Source organism: Oratosquilla oratoria, chromosome 24, assembly GCF_046742065.1.
Source record: "Oratosquilla oratoria isolate Oo_2021 chromosome 24, ASM4674206v1, whole genome shotgun sequence".
NCBI lineage: Eukaryota > Metazoa > Arthropoda > Malacostraca > Stomatopoda > Squillidae > Oratosquilla > Oratosquilla oratoria.
The window spans coordinates 48,223,911-48,240,047 of record NC_134800.1 but is presented as its reverse complement, the minus strand read 5'-3'; the positions used below and the strand labels follow the sequence as shown (position 1 = coordinate 48,240,047).

The 16,137-nt window shown below is 39.2% G+C and overlaps 1 protein-coding gene across 4 annotated transcripts in view; it reads left to right on the top strand.

Moving 5' to 3' along the window:
- The window catches only part of LOC143038621 (coiled-coil domain-containing protein 102A-like), a 31,819-nt gene extending 15,941 nt beyond the window's left edge, over positions 1-15,878 (top strand). For all 4 annotated transcript variants that reach the window (XM_076208084.1, XM_076208083.1, XM_076208082.1 and 1 more), the window contains exons 6-9: positions 4,942-5,145; positions 11,968-12,199; positions 13,747-13,943; positions 14,758-15,878. In XM_076208084.1, the coding sequence (XP_076064199.1) occupies positions 4,942-5,145; positions 11,968-12,199; positions 13,747-13,943; positions 14,758-14,914 (790 nt within the window). In that variant the 3' untranslated portion in view covers positions 14,915-15,878. The remainder of the gene's footprint in view (positions 1-4,941; positions 5,146-11,967; positions 12,200-13,746; positions 13,944-14,757) is intronic.
- Positions 15,879-16,137: the final 259 nt, after the last annotated feature.

The window sequence follows — 16,137 nt, the reverse complement described above, 5'->3', positions numbered from 1 at the left end:
AAATATAGATAAGAACAACACAATAAAAAGAGGAGATCAAAATTTCCATGGATTTAATGAGGGAGGGGATGCCAACTTACCCCAATTAGCAAGTCTAAAGGAAAAACTAGAGATAATGATCGAACACTGGGAGGTTATGTTCAGCCAACTTACATGGATTATGCAAAGAGTTGATAGATTGGAAGATCCAAAGGAGAACCAAAACCAAACTAAAGAAATAGAAGAATTCGAAAGTTAAAAGATGAGAATGAAGAATTTAAAGAATAATAATAAAGAAAATAAAGAGTCCATAGCAAAAGAAGTACAGGGTCAGAAAAAAGTCCAAGAGAACAACAAAATTGTATTTAGAGATATAGTGACACAACAGATGAAAGAACAAACTAAGGACACAGTTATTAAAGTGATGAGAAAAAAGGAGAATATAGTAAGAGACTTAGCGGACAAAAAGAAATGTATAATTATATTAGGGATGGAAGAGAAGCATAATCCAAATAGGACTACAAGAGTAAAAGAGGAGAAGGAAAAGGTAAACAAGATATTAGAAGTAGTTCAAGAGGATGAACAAGAAACAGGGAAAGAAATAGAAGAAATATATAGAATAGGGAAATACAATACGGATAAGACCAGACCAATTAAGGTTAAATTCAGGTCACAAATGACAGCAGAGAATATCTTAGCAAAAACAGGGAAACTAGCAAAAAGTGATCAGTATAAACAGGTATGGATAAAAAGAGAAATGAATAAAGAGGAAAGAGAGGATGAGAAAACAAAAAGACTAGAAGCTAAGGAAAAAAACGAGAAAACAGAGTCAGACAAAGAGAAATTCTATTGGAGAGTAGTGGATATGAAAGTGAGGAAATGGTTCATAGCAGAGAAAAATGGAAAGGAAACAGAAAACATGATGGAAGTAGCAGAAAATTAAAAGTGTCTTACACAAATATAGATGGCTTAATAACAGGCTTGAATGAACTGAATGATTACCTGAAGGAAGAAGAACCGGACATAATGGGAATTGTAGAGACAAAATTGAAAGGTACCACCCAACAGTGTAGGACATGGTGGATATAATTATTGGATTAGAAACAGAGGTAAAACAAGGGGTTGGAGTTATGGTCCTGACTAAGAAGGATATAAATGTGAGGAATGTCACATATGGAAAGAATAGAGTGGAGATGATTATGATGGAAGTGGAGGACAGGGATGGGAAGAGCAGGAAGTTTGTAGTAAATTATGTGTCTCCTAAAATGGCTTCATGTGAAGAGAGAGAACACAAAAATATGTTAGAAGACACAAGGATAACACTAAATAAGATAATGGAAGATGGAGGAAGAATAGTTATAATGGGTAACTTTAATTGTAAAGAAATCTGCTGGGAAGAGATGACAGTGAAGGGTGGAGACAACCTATGGGGAAATGTACTACAGTACTTGATATGATTATAGAACATACAATGATGCAATGGATACAAGAGAATACTAGGTATAGGAATGAGGAAGAACCATTGAGACTGGACCTAATAATACATCAGAACCCGAAATAGAGGACAAGATTGAATATAAGATGCCATTAAGTAAAAGTGACCACATATTAGTTGAACTGGAACTAAATGAGGATAAGTACATGGAAAAAAATTAACAATGTAGAAAGGGAAGATTGATGTATGGAAAAACAAATTTTGATAAAATAAGAGAATTCTTTCAAAAAGCAGACTGGGAAAAGATACACAAAGAGGAAACAGTAGAAGAGAAATGGAATATTTTGACAAAAAATTATAAAGGAGTGGAAAAGTATGTTCCAAGACAAAAACAAGAAAAAGGATATGTAAAGTGTTGGTACAACAAAAGATGTAGGAAGTTAAAAGACAAAAGGGATAAAGCTTGGATAAAATGGAAAAAATACAAAAGACCTGAAAAATGGAAAATATATACTAGGCCTAGTTATAGAAATTAATTTGTACAAGTGTGCAGAGAAGAAAAGAGAAAATATGAAAAAGATATCATAGAAAAATGTAAAGATCAACCAAAACTATTTTACAGATTTGTAAACAACAAACTGAAAAACAAACAAGAATTAGAGAAACTACGACAAGGAGGAGTTGAATACACAGAGGAAATAGAAATGGCAGAAATTATGAACAAGCATTTTAAATCGGTGTTTACAAGGGAGAACATACAACCTAGAGATATCGAGTGGGAGGAGAAAGTCCCCCCTATGAAAGAGATAGAAGTAACAAGGAATGAAATAATAAATCACTTGAGTAATCTCGATGTCAGAAAATTGCATGGACCAGATGAAATGGCAAACTGGATTTTGAGAGAATGCAGGAATGAACTAACAGACAAAATACAGTCTAATAAGCAGTTCATTGAAAGAAGGAAAAGTTCCAGAAGATTGGAAAATAGCAAATATAGTACCAATATATAAAGGGAGAAACAAGGAAGACCCTACTAACTATAGACTGGTCTCTCTTACAAGTACGATAGCAAAAATTTGTGAAAGAATGATCAAAATTAGATGGGTAAGGCAATGAGGAAGTGAGGAGGAGAACAGGGGTGGAAAGGGAGCTGGGAGATAGGGTGGATGAAAGAGTATTAGGATGGTTTGGACACATGGAAAGAATGAGTGAAGAAAGACTAGTAAAGGAGGTATGGAAGGCAGATGGGGAGGGAGTGAACATGAGGGGACGTCCTAGGATGAGATGGATGGATGGGGTGAAGGGGGCTTTGGGGAAGAGGGGAATGTCGGTTGAGGAAGGACGGGAGAGGACAGAAGACAGGGGTGCATGGAGAATGGTTGTATATGGAAAATGTTGTGATGCATGAGGTGGATTGGACGGGGGAATGGGGGTGAGGTAGTGTGTGTGAGCAAACATTTTTTACGCTGCCCGAAGGGATTTCTCCCCGTCCTCTCCTTTATATGGGGGGATGGAGAGGGGGGGGTCGCCGATTTAATGAAGCGGCCTTGCTGTGGATGTGCTGTGTCCTGCGACACTGCTTCTGACCCAGGGTAGTGGACAGGGTGCAGGGATGACCCGTCATCTAGGAGGTGCTAAGATGGGAGGGAGGGTGGAGGGGTGTGGAGTGTTTTCGGGGATGAAATGGGTGGGAATGTTTTTGTGCCTTGTCCTTTTTGGCTACTCCCCTGGTAAGGGGGAAAAAAGCCTTGGTATATGTATGTATGTAGATGGGTAAGGCATTTGGAAATAAACGTACTAAATCCAAGGCAACTTGGATTTAGACAAGGATGATCATGCGCCACAAACTTGATGTGTTTCTATTCAAGGCTAATAGATGTAATAGAAGAAAGAGATGGATGGGCTGATTGTGCATTTCTAGACCCGAAAAAAGCTTTTGATAAGGTGCCACATAAATTGCTAAAGAAATTAGAAACTGCAGGAGGAATACATGGCAAACAACTGGAGTAGATGGAAGACTTCTTGCATGAAAGAAAAATGAGAATGGTGATAAGAGACAAATACTCAAATTGGGATGAAGTGATTAGTGGAGTTCCACAAGGAACATATCTGGCACCAATAATGTTTGCTATATATATTAATGATATGGATATTGGAATTGAAAGTTATATGAGCTTCTTTGCGGACGATACAAAATTGTTGACAAAGGTGAACACGGTAGAAGATTGTGAGTCACTGCAGAGTGATCCCAATAAAGAATGGGAATGGAGGAGGAAGTGGGAGATGGAATTCAATATTAAGAAGTGTAGTATAATGGAATTTGGAAGAAGCAAAAAAAGAATAGTGGGATCATATAAATTGGGAGAGAAAGAAACTGGGAGCAGCCACTGAATTGGCCCACTCAAGGCAGATCTTATGTTGTTGTCTGAATAGGGAAAAAGTTTGACAGTACATATTAAAGTGTTCTATGTTTTTTAAATGGTGATTGCATATAGTGCAATTTGGGTTCTTGGCCAGGCTTTGAATATAAAGGAAGTAGAAATAAAGAGTGTGAATATTTTTGAGACAAAGTCTAAGAAATATGATAGGTGATTCACCATGGTCTTGGATCATATGTTGGACTTGTGATCACACACACACAACTGGAGTAGAGGTTGTTAATGGTACCAATGCATTGTTGAGCTGTGCAACAAGAGTAGATCAAGCAAGAAATGTGGAGATGAGGCAGAGATTGGAGATGGAAAGAGCACTAGGTGGATGAAAGTGTGTTAAGGTACTTTGGGCGCATAGAAAGAATGAACGAGGAGAGACTAGGAAAAAAAAATTGTGGAAAGCAGAAGAGAGTAAAGTGAACTTGAGAGGAAGATCAAGAATGAGGTGGATGGATGAAGTGAAGGGGGCTTTGAATGTATGTAGAATGTCTGTCAGGCAAAGAAGAGAGAGTGGAGAAAAGAGGAGTGAGTCGAGGAGGATGTTCCTCTGATCTGCATTGTAAATTAATATGAGGGGATGAGGAAAGGGTCACCAAATGGTGAAGTGGTGGAGGTGAACCAGTTCCTACTCTCGGGTCATGCTGTAAAAGTGTTGTATTTTACTGCATTGCCCATGACTTAATGTAACAATTGACAGGGATTACTCTTCATCCACTAGGTGTTGTAATGAGAGGGTCATTTATTTATTTAATTTTATTCTCATTTATATATATATATATATATATATATATATATATATATATATATATGTATATATATATATATATATATACACACACACAACACTGAATGGGTCCCAGTGAACAGATATACATTTTAATCAACCACAATACTCTTTAATTCTAAGCCATCAGCTTCAAGAGACTTGAGGCCAACATGCAGAAATTGAAATGTGTCTATGAAATAGAATATGTTTTGACTCAGCCGCCCCCCAGTTATAAGGGTTAAAAGAGCCTTTGGTATAAATATGTATCATTACTGAGAAATGGTAATGACCCAGTTCCATTTTGTTGTTTCATGACTTTTGTATTTCAGTGAGAAGTTGTCACTACACCGTGAGAGTGGGCGGTGGCAAGCTGAAACAAATGAACTGCGTTCAAGGCTGGAGGATCTCCGTGCATCACGGCAGGAAGCAGTGAAGGAGTTGGTTGCTTTAAGAGCACAACATCAGAAAGAAGTTCAGACGCTTCAGTTGGAGATGTTGGACGAAGCCTCGACCAGGGAATGCATAGACAGAAGGTGAGTTGTGGGGAAGGAAGGATGACATTAATAACTTTTTATTATTGAGTGACTTTTTATGAATGTTTACATGGTGATTAATTGACCGAACAAGTTTATTTGCCTATCTTAGAGTGGTGTTCTCTCACAGGTAAATGGTTATCTCTTTCTCTTCTCATCCCTTCAGGCTGTGTGCATATGATTTTTGGATTTCTTGTTGTCAAACAGTTGTATTTTGCTTTGGGTTTGCAGCTCAACTGGTTGTCAACATTTTCTTTGTTCAAATCGAGTTTGGTGGTGTTCTGTATCCAATAACAGAGTTGAATATTTTTTGTTATTAATATTATTATTATTATTATTATTATATATATGGTGACAGAGTTTGGGAGAGTATGTGATAGAAGAAAGCTTAAGATAAATGTGGGTAAAAGTAAGGTGATGAGATGTTCAAGGGGTGAAAGTGGCAGCAGACTGGAAGTGAGCATTAAGGGAGAGCAACTGGAGGAAGTGGATAGTTTTAGATACTTGGGTGCAAATGTGGCAGGAAAAGGTGGAGTGGAGGTGGAGGTAGAATGTAGATTGAGAGAAGCGAGTAAATGCCTTGGTGGATTAACCCGCTAAGACCGACAGGCCGAAAATTTAGCAAACTCCCAGTACCGCAATTATCATAAAAAAATCAACTCTTATGAATTACTCTGGAAAAAAATCTGCTGTTAGTAGACATGACAATGCATCATCCTACAAGTTTTTATTGCTCTACTCACCATAGTTGTCTCGGAATAATTACCGAGAGTTGGAGAAGATTGTGGTAGTGGCAACTCTCCGCCTCTCTGGCGGTGGTACGTCGTGCGTGAGTGGTCACGCTTGGCTTCATAGAACCCCGCTTTGCCCGACCTCGTGCACAAACAACAGGGGTTGTTGATGCCGTTTTTGGCACCCTGGCACGTTTATGGTCACCACCAGATGCTGCAGCTGTGGTTGCACCACGCCTGGATGATGTAGAAGGCGTGGGTGATGATGTTGTCACAATAGCGGGGTCGGGATCTACCTCCAACCTGTGCACTTTGCGTCTTGCCCCACTAAAATTTAGCTTCCTCTTAGCACCAGGAGCCATAGTTGTAAATAATAGTTTCGTAAATAAGTAAATACGTAAATACGTAAAAATTCTCGCCGTGACACGATGCGCACGCCTCTCACAAAAGTTTGCGGCACACTGGCTGGCGAGAGCAGTTTACTTCCTGCTAGCCTACAGTACTACCATAGGACTACGTCATGGCCAAATATAGCAGTGCTACCAATTTTAGCGCGGTTTTTATTAGCGCTGAAAGTAGCTGCCCCATTTAAGGCCTGTCAGACGTTTGCGATGCAGCCCTATTTAAGGCCTGTCGGTCTTAGCGGGTTAAAAAGTGCAATGAGAAATAAATATTTGGGAATGGATGCTAAGAGGAGACTGTATGAAGGAGTGATTGTGCCAACAGCACTGTATGGGGCAGAAACATGGAACATAAGGGAGGAAGAGAGAAGGAGTTTGAATGTGTTTGAGATGAGGTGTCTGAGAAGTATGATGGGGGTTACTAGGCTAGATAGAGTGAGAAATGAGGAGGTGAGGAGGAGAACAGGGGTGGAAAGGGAGTTGGGAGATAGGGTTGATGAAAGAGTATTGGGATGGTTTGGACACATGGAAAGAATGAGTGAAGAAAGACTAATAAAAGAGGTATGGAAGGCAGATGTGGAGGGAGTGAACATGAGGGGACGTCCTAGGATGAGATGGATGGATGGGGTGAAGGGGGCTTTGGGGAAGAGGGGAATGTCTGTTGAGGAAGGACAGGAGAAGACAGAAGACAGGGGTGAATGGAGAATGGTCGTATATGGATGATGTTGTGATGCATGAGGTGAAATGGATGGGGGGTGAGGTAGTATGTGTGAGCAAAATTTGATGCAGCCCAAAGGGGTTTCTCCCCGTCTTCTCCTTTTATGCATGGGGGGATGGAGAGGGGGGTTGCTGATTTAATGAAGCGGCCTTGCTGTGGATGTGCTGTGTCTTGCGACACTGCTTCTGACCCAGGGCGGTGGACAAGGTGCAGGGATGACACCATCATCTGGGAGGTGCTAAGATAAGAGGGAGGGTGGAAGGGTGTGGAGTGTATTCAGGGGTGGAATGGGTGGGAGTGAATTTATGCCTTTTCTTTTTTGGCTACCTCCCTTGTAAGGGGGAAGAAGCCTTGGTATATGTATGTATGTATGTATTGTTATTATTATTATTGATATTACATACATATACCAAAGGCTTTTTCCCCCTTACATGGGGGGGGTAGCCAAAAAGAAAAAGGCATAGAAACCACTCACACCCATTCCATCCCCTATATACTCCACTCCCCTCCACCCTCCTCCCTCCCTCTCATCTTGGCACCTCCTGGATGATGGGTCATCCCTGCATCCTGTCCACTGCCCTGGGTCAGAAGCAGTGTCGCAAGACAAAGCACATCCACAGCAAGACTGCTTCATTAATTCTTCTTATTGATATTATTATTATCATTGTTATTATTATTATTATTGATATTATTATTGTTATTTTATTATATTTTATTTTTTCATTTATATATATATATGTATATAACACACAGGAACCCACAGTCGGAGAAAGAATAAACTTCGAATAAAGAATAATCCTATATTTCGGCTATCAACTGTAGCCCTCTTCAGGAAAGTACATAAGATAGAGAACAGAGGGGACTTATAAACTACAGTAAGAAGAGATGTGGACAGTTGACCTCACTCAGACGCGGGGCTAACTGGGGTGGCGGAGGAGGGAGGGGGTGAGGAGAGGGGAGGATGTAACGTCCGCACTAGCTTATTTATTGCTGCGCGTGAGATAATGTCAGGTGTCCACTGCCCTTTAGAAATATTAATATTAGGGCATTCCTCAATTAATGCTGATTCGACTATTTTCCTCCTGAAACCACAGTGGGACTTGAACACTAATCTGGCCTTACCCCAGTCGAAAGAATGATTCTTATTTCTAACATGAAGAAATACAGCCGAATTTTCCTGCCCATACCTAATTGACCTTTTATGTTCTGCCAATCTAGTGTTCAAGTCTCTCCCGGTTTGACCCAAGTAAACCAAATCACAATCTTTGCAGGGCAAACAATAAACACCAGGTGACTCAACTTCCTTCGGCTTTTGTTTAACGTTCACAATTTGCTTACGTACGGTGTTAGGATAGTGATAGGCAATAGTGAGACGTTCACGAGGAAACAATTTAGTAGAAGAACTGATGGTATTATTGAATGGAATTTTTAAAATGTCCTTAAAGGAGCGGTGAAAATTTGAGGGGACGGAAGTTTTAAAATGGTTGGCCCTAGCCTTACTGAGGGCTTGGTCCAGAAACCAAGGTGGATAAGCCAACTTCTCAAGTTGACATTTGATCACCTCAATCTCTTGGTCCAGAAATTGAGGACTGCAAATCCTGAAAGCCCTCAAGAAAAGGCCAGAGGCAACACTTTTCTTGAGGGCTGAAATATAGCCGAAATATAGGATTATTCTTTATTCGAAGTTTATTCTTTCTCCGACTGTGGGTTTCTGTGTGTTATCTACAAATGTGCTACTACATTTCTATTTAGATATGTGTATATATGTATATATATATGTATATATATATATGTATATATATATGTGTATATATGTATATATATATATGTATATATATATGTGTATATATATATATTTTTTTTTTCCTTTTCTTTTTCTTTCAATATTTAAGTTCTTACCCACATATTGAGGGGTGGCTAGATAAGAGAGCCTTGTTGAACCCTGAGGGTTTGAAACTGTATACCCTTACTGACATCACAAGCTGACTCTTGGGGGATTTGAACACATTACCTCTTGTGTTTTGCTGTCAGATGTAGAATTCTAGTCCACTCAGCCACCATCTACCTTAGGACACACCTCTCAGTGGAGGTGCAGTTCTTGATCCACTTTGAACGAAGGTGTAGCCGTGGTGATCTCACTGCTGGCAGTACAGGCATGAGGTGCTTCTACTTTCCGTTACAGGATCATCTTGTTTTTACGTAATCGTAGTATACAGGATAAAAAATGCTCATTGGGTCCCATCTCCTACTTTCCAAGTTATCATATCTAGCTTCAAATTCTAGCACAGAATACATAAGTAACATAATAAGAGAAAAGAAAAAGAAAAAAATGGAATGTCATGGAAAGATTATAATTTTTTTTATTGTATCAGTTTGTCCTTTTTTTTTCTTCTTTTTAATCTATTTTTCGAGATAATGATTAAAGAGAAAATATGTATTTACCTAGTTGTAATATACGGGAGGGGAGCTATGCTCGTGGTGACCCGTCATTGTATCTCTCCGCAACAAGTTTTATCTTAAAATCTTGTATAGTGTTAGCACATACTGTTTTATTGTCTAATTTGTTCCATGTATTTAACGCTCTGTGTGGGAAACTGTTCCTTTTCAAGTTTTTTCTATAACTATCCTTTTTCAATTTTTTTCCGTGTTCTCTTGTTTTACTTTTTTCCCATACTAATAGGTTATTCCTGTCTAAAACTTCCATTCATTTCATTATTCTGTAGATAGTTAGCAAATCTCCTCTTTCTCTTCTTTGTTCCAGAGTTGGTAGGTTCAATTTGGATAGTCTTTGCTCATATGTTAGTTCGGCGAGTGTCGGTGCTAGTTTGGTTGTCGCTCTTTGTAATCCTTCTAGTTTCTTAATATTCTTTTTGGTACTGGGTGTCCAAAGTGATGCTGTGTACTCAAGTTTTGGTCTTATTAGTGTAGTTAGTATTTTCCTTATCATTTCTTCGTCCATATAAGTAAATGCCACTTTGATTGCTCTCAATAAGTTATAGGTTTCTCCGAACATCTTATTTATCATATGCTTATCTGGTTTCATGTCCTTTCCAATCATCACAGTGTTATGTTGTGTATCAGTTTGGTCTCATACCAATATAGAAAAAATTCTCAACAGTAATCAATGATTGCCATCTACCCATCAAAGCAAATAAAACAAAAATGATCATTTAAAAAAAAATGAGATTTATGCAAGATACTTGGAAAAGAATGATAAGTAAAACATCAAATGAACTTTGGGTAGAATCCTTCATAATATTGTTATTTACTTTTATTTGCATTTTAGGTATGGAGCGCATCAGTGATGTAATACATACAAGCAGCTTGAAATGGTTTGGACATGTGGTGAGGAGGGGTGAGGGTTCCTATCTACCTAGTTGTGCCCCACAAAACAAAACCTCTGGTGTTATTTTAGAATATTTGTTATTATCAGTGTTTGGTCACAAACAAACCATAAAGTGCTCAAGAATTACTTTAAGCACATAGCACTTCTATGGGTAGACTATTCCATTTATCAGTTGTTCTATTTGGAAAAGTGTTTTACTAGTATTTGTTCTACCCATTTCCTTGCTACCACAGCAGCATATTGTGCTTTAAACCAATATATACTTTAAGCACACACCATTTATGTTGGTAGTCTGTTCCATTTAGCAACTGTTGTATTTAAAAGTGTATTTTTAGTATTGGTTTTATTATCTTTGGAACTGTGAATTCATATGCTGTAGTAGTGACCCCTACTTGTTGGATGTAGTCATGTTTGTCTTTAAAGTCATTCCCCCCAGATATTTACAAGATTATCACATTCCTATCTCCCATCTTTCCTCCATTGTTATCAACCCAAGAGATACCCATCTCTTTTTGTAGGGTGTCTGTGTAGACTCAGAGCTCATCACAATGTGATCTATAGAGCTCCATTGTAGCTTGATAATGTCCATTTACTTGTGTGGACTTTAAACAGCCATAACATATTCAAGATGTAGCCTGAGGTTTTAAGAATTGTGAGGACTGTTAGCACATTCACATCAAGGTAAGAAAAGGCCATTCACTTCTTAGCCTGTGATGTGTAAGCCCTCTTCATTGCCTCATACAGGAGAGAAAGTTATTTGTGCATACTGAACATACATTATGTGGTCACCTATTTTATATGTATATATATATATATATATATATATATATATATATATATATATATATATATATATATATATATATTAGAGAGCTGTTGAATTTGGAGGAAGATGTTAGCAGTGGGAGGCACTTAGAAAATGACAGTGATGGGAGAGGAAAAATAAGGAAGAGAAAAAAGAAAAATCTGACCAGACAAACACTCACTATAACAGATTTCCATCCATTATAGCAATGGATCTTCGGTTATAACAGATTTTCGGATATAACGACAGACCTCTGTCCCCATATTGTCCATTATATCGAGGGTTTACTGTAATTTTTAATCCTAATTTCTGATACCGGACAAACTTTGGGATATAATGGATCTGTTCGGTATTTCCATTGGCTATAACAGATCCTCGATTATAATGGATCTTCGGATATAACGACAGACCCGTCCCCATATTGTCCATTATATCGAAGGTTTACTGTATATCTCTTCAGCCTTCTTCAGGAACATATTTTAATCTGTTCAGGAGTGGAGACTTCTTTGAATAGAATTATCTCACATTAGCCCAAATAAAATGGATAAATGTGAAGACAATTCGGCAATATTTTTTTTTTTTTTTTTAAGTCTCAGATGAATAAAATCACTCTGCACTAACTTGAATAGAATGCTCAAGTGCAGTAATACTCTTGAATGAATTAATGCTTCCCAAGTTTCTGTTTTAATCTATACATGTTTCAGGGAGATCCAAATTTATCCATGAACTTATTGTGCAGTGTGACTTCATCAGGATATGTTGTCCTTTGGATATCTTTGTAAGCTCCTTGTCTAAGTCAAACATGTTTTTCTCCCACATAGACTGGCTGATTTGAGAGCAGAATTGGAAAGATTACAAGAAGAAAATGCAGCGGAGTGGGGTCGTAGAGAGCGGTTAGAGAGCGAGAAACTTGGTCTCGAGAGGGAGAACAAAAAGCTTCGTGCACAAGTTTCAGATTTGGAAGAACGGTTAGAGAAGAGAACCAAAATGGCTGCTTCGACACCCGACTCGGAAGTTCAGACACTCAAGCAGGAACTTGCAGATAAAAACAAGGTGGGTTTTGCATTTAGGCTGGTGTAGGGATATTAATTTTGCATACGGCAGAAAGTTAAACAATGGCAAGTGTAGTTGAGGAAGCTTGGTGGCTGAACAGGTTAGGGTATCGTTATTTGCGGCAAAGGTCGAGGGGATGACGGTTCAAACCCTGCCACTGGCGAAGTTGAACCAAGGGCATGGTTCATTAAATTCCACACTACAAAGTCCTCTGTGAGGGGCACCAGCCTAGCCTTCTGATAGAGGAGAGTTTGTGATGTTAAACCAAACCAAGTGTAATTGAAAATGTATTTTATACAGGTGTGAGGGTGGCAGTGAGCTGGGTTTAACCACTTCAGTACAACTCAAATTCTCGCATGCAGCATCGGCTGCCAAACATACGATTCATCACACTACTTGCATTATAAAATATAAAGTCACTGCTGTATTACTCATTCTCTTTTACTCTGAGTAATAATAAACACAGAAAACGTGATCAAACCAGTTCACAGAATCTGGGGGTAACTCATGTACAACTGCAAAAAAATATATATAATCAAGATACCGATGCCGGGATCCTCATGTACCTTCTCATGCCTCATGACACCTATGTGAGCGTCATTGTGTAGAAGTGGTTAAGTCTTAGAGGAAAGAGGATGGAGGAAGTGGATAGTTTTAACCCCTTCACTCTGGGCCAAAATCTCTCGGGCAGCATTAGCTGCCAGACGTGCGATGTTGCGTCATAATACTCGCATTATGAAAAATAAAGTAACCCCTGTAATGCTCGTTCTCTTTCACCCGTGAATTTTGATAACCATCGAAAATATGATGAAGCCAGTTTACAGAGTATGGGGGTCACGCAGGTACAACTACAATAAATATAATCAAGACGCCGATATGGCAGCCTTGCATACCCACTTGCTCCTCATGACGCCTATGTAGGCGTCACCATATGGAAGGGGTTAAGTACTAAGAGGCACATGTAGCAGGGAATGGAGGAGTTAGGGTAGAAGTAAACAATAGAGTCAGGGGAGCAAGTAAATGTCTTATTTACATAGTTGTATTATACGGGAAGGGGAGCTATGCTCATAGTGACCCGTCTTTATATCTTTCAGCATCTAGTTTGTTCTTAAATTCTTGTATGGTTTTTGCATACACTGTTGCCTCATCCAATTTGTTCCAGACATCCACCATTCTGTGTGGGAAACTATTGTTTTTCGGATCTCTCCTATAACTATTCTTTTTGAATTTCTTTTCATATCCTCTTTTTCTTTTATCCCACTTAATAGATCTATATAGGTATCTGGGGATTAATGCAAAAAGACCATATGGAGGGGTGATTGTGCCTACTACACTCTATGGGGCAGAGACTTGGAATCTAATGGAGGGAGGAAGAAGATTTAAATGTGTTTGAGAAGTGTGGCGGGGGTTACGAGGATGGATTGAATGAAAAATGAGGTGAAATCCGTGGAAGGGTTTGGGGACTATTGCTAGCCTCTGTGGAGCTGCAGCTTTGCAGTCCGAATGCCTCAATTGATTGATTGATCACACCAATATTTCTATTTAAGGAACTTGCTGAACTGAAGCATGCTCATGGGAAACTGAAGAAGGTCTTGGCCGACAAGTCCGTAGAATTGCAGCACTGCACCCGGCGGGCAGACCAGTACGAGGCTGAGGTGAAGCGTCTCCGTGCACGTGTGGACGAACTCAAGAAAGAGTTGGCTGCTGCAGAAGATGAGGTAGACAGTGCCACTAACAATATCAGGTAGGTTCTGAAGATGTTCTTTTAAGCAAGATGGACATAATATTTGGTTCAGTGTTTACATTGAGCAAGCATATTTTTTTAGGTGTATATGGACAAGCATTTGGTTGTCCACTCACTGGAATTGGTGATGTGCATCTACAAGTTGGAGTCCTGCAAGTCAAATGTCAGAGAGAAATTTTTAAAATTCGTTTGGATACACATGGAAGCACCGCTCTAATATCTTCCAAAAGTGTTATTTGTTTATTTTCACTTGTTTGTATATTTGTTAATGCTTATTTATTTATCTTCCAATCATTTTTTTGTATCTAACTTTGTTATGGACTGAAAGGTCTCAGGTTGGCATGTTTTGTTCCTGCTATCCATTGTATTTGCTGAACAAAATCACCTGGTCTTGAAAGGCAAAAGAAGTTAAGATTACATACATATACCAAGGGCTTTTTCCCCTTTATAAGGGAGGTAGCCAAAGTCAAAGGCATAAATCCACTGCCACCCATTTCTTCCCCACATACTCCATTCCCATTCACTACCCCTTCCTCACTCTTTTCTTGACTCCTCCTGGATGACAGGTCATCCTTGCATCTTGCCTGTTGCCCTAGGTCAGAAGCAATGCAGAAAGACACAGCACATCCATAGCAAGGCCACTTCATTTAACTGGCGACTCCCCCTTCTCAGTTCCCTTATGCAGAAAAAGAGAAGACAGGGAGAAATCCCTTCAGGCTATATCAGAATATCATTCACACATAGTCCCTAACCCCCTCCATCCCCCACACACTCCCTTCCAGATTAAGGTTACAAAATTTAATGTTTCTCACAGAAAGCTCCAGCGCAGTAACGATGAATATCAGGAGAGTATGGAGAGCCTAGAAGTTCAAGTGGAGCACCTTCAATCCCGCCTACGGAACTGCCAGCCAGCCTTGCCCCTGCGCACCAACCACCTCCTCCACGATTCTGATGATCCAAGCGAATTCTGAGGATTGTTCAAGTATGGTGCATAATTTAGGATAGTCATTGTAGCACTCGTCATAGCTAAAATGCGCACTATTTTTTTCTATGTACGATGTCCCTTGAGAGTCCGGTTGGTGGAGTCTTGGCTGAATAAGCATACAATTGTTTACAAATGGCTGGCCTTTGAACCTCTTCAAGATGGTGGCAATTTTTATAGATTATGTTGTGGCTAATCTGAGACTATTTTGTTTATCTGGAGGTGGATGCTGGCCTTAGAGATTTCTAGTGAAAACGAGGCCTCATGTATTCTAGAATAAACTTTAAATGATCTAGTATTACTCTGATCACTTGATAAAGGGGTTGATCCTCCTTAGTAAGAGGCATTAAAACAAATTCAAGTGTTAGCTTCTTGTTCTGTTCTCGTGCTGTGACTCCTCGCTATTCCCGCTGTAAGACTTGCTAGAATTTCTGTTACAGAAGTATTAGTTGCAAAACAGAAGTAACGCAAATGAAGACTCCATGTTTGAAAGACTATGCACACTGCATGCAGTGGCCTTACAGCATGGAAGAACCTCCTAGCAGTTGAGAGACTTGCTTTCAGTAGGTCTTGGTGCACTATGGATCAGGTGAAGATTTCATGTAAAGTGGTGAATAGGTTACTGTAGTCTTGTTTACTTCTTATGAATGTATCCAGAGTGTCCCAGTGTTGTAACCTTTGACCAGGAAGAAGATTATGTGATTGTAACCATGATAGTATTCTCATATTGCATGTACAGTTGCTTTTAAGAGGTAATGCGTAATTTGTGTGGAAAATTTCTGATAACCAAACCAGGTGAAAATGGAACTTGCAGTGTAGGTTTGTTGAAATGGATGTGTGTCAAAATTTTATGGTAAGGAGCAGTTTTTAGAAAATGGTCTCACTGTGGAACATAGAGTTTTTTATATGTTAATAACGAGTTTTTAAAGCATTGATTAGCCATGCATATGTGTAATATACAGGGTGCGGCAGGTATTTGAGAACAAAGGAGATTGTTTGTAATAAGGTTTATTAACGTTTTAGTATATATTCAAATTAGCATTTATTGTATTCTATACATTAACACAAAGCAAATGCACTGTTTCACTCTATGGAACCTCCATCCTTGTCAATGATATCTTCCAAGCGACGTCTAAATCGTTGGCAAGCACCAATGAGCTGACTCTTGGATATGTTAGCCATTGCAGCGACAATGGCTTCTTGGAGAGATGC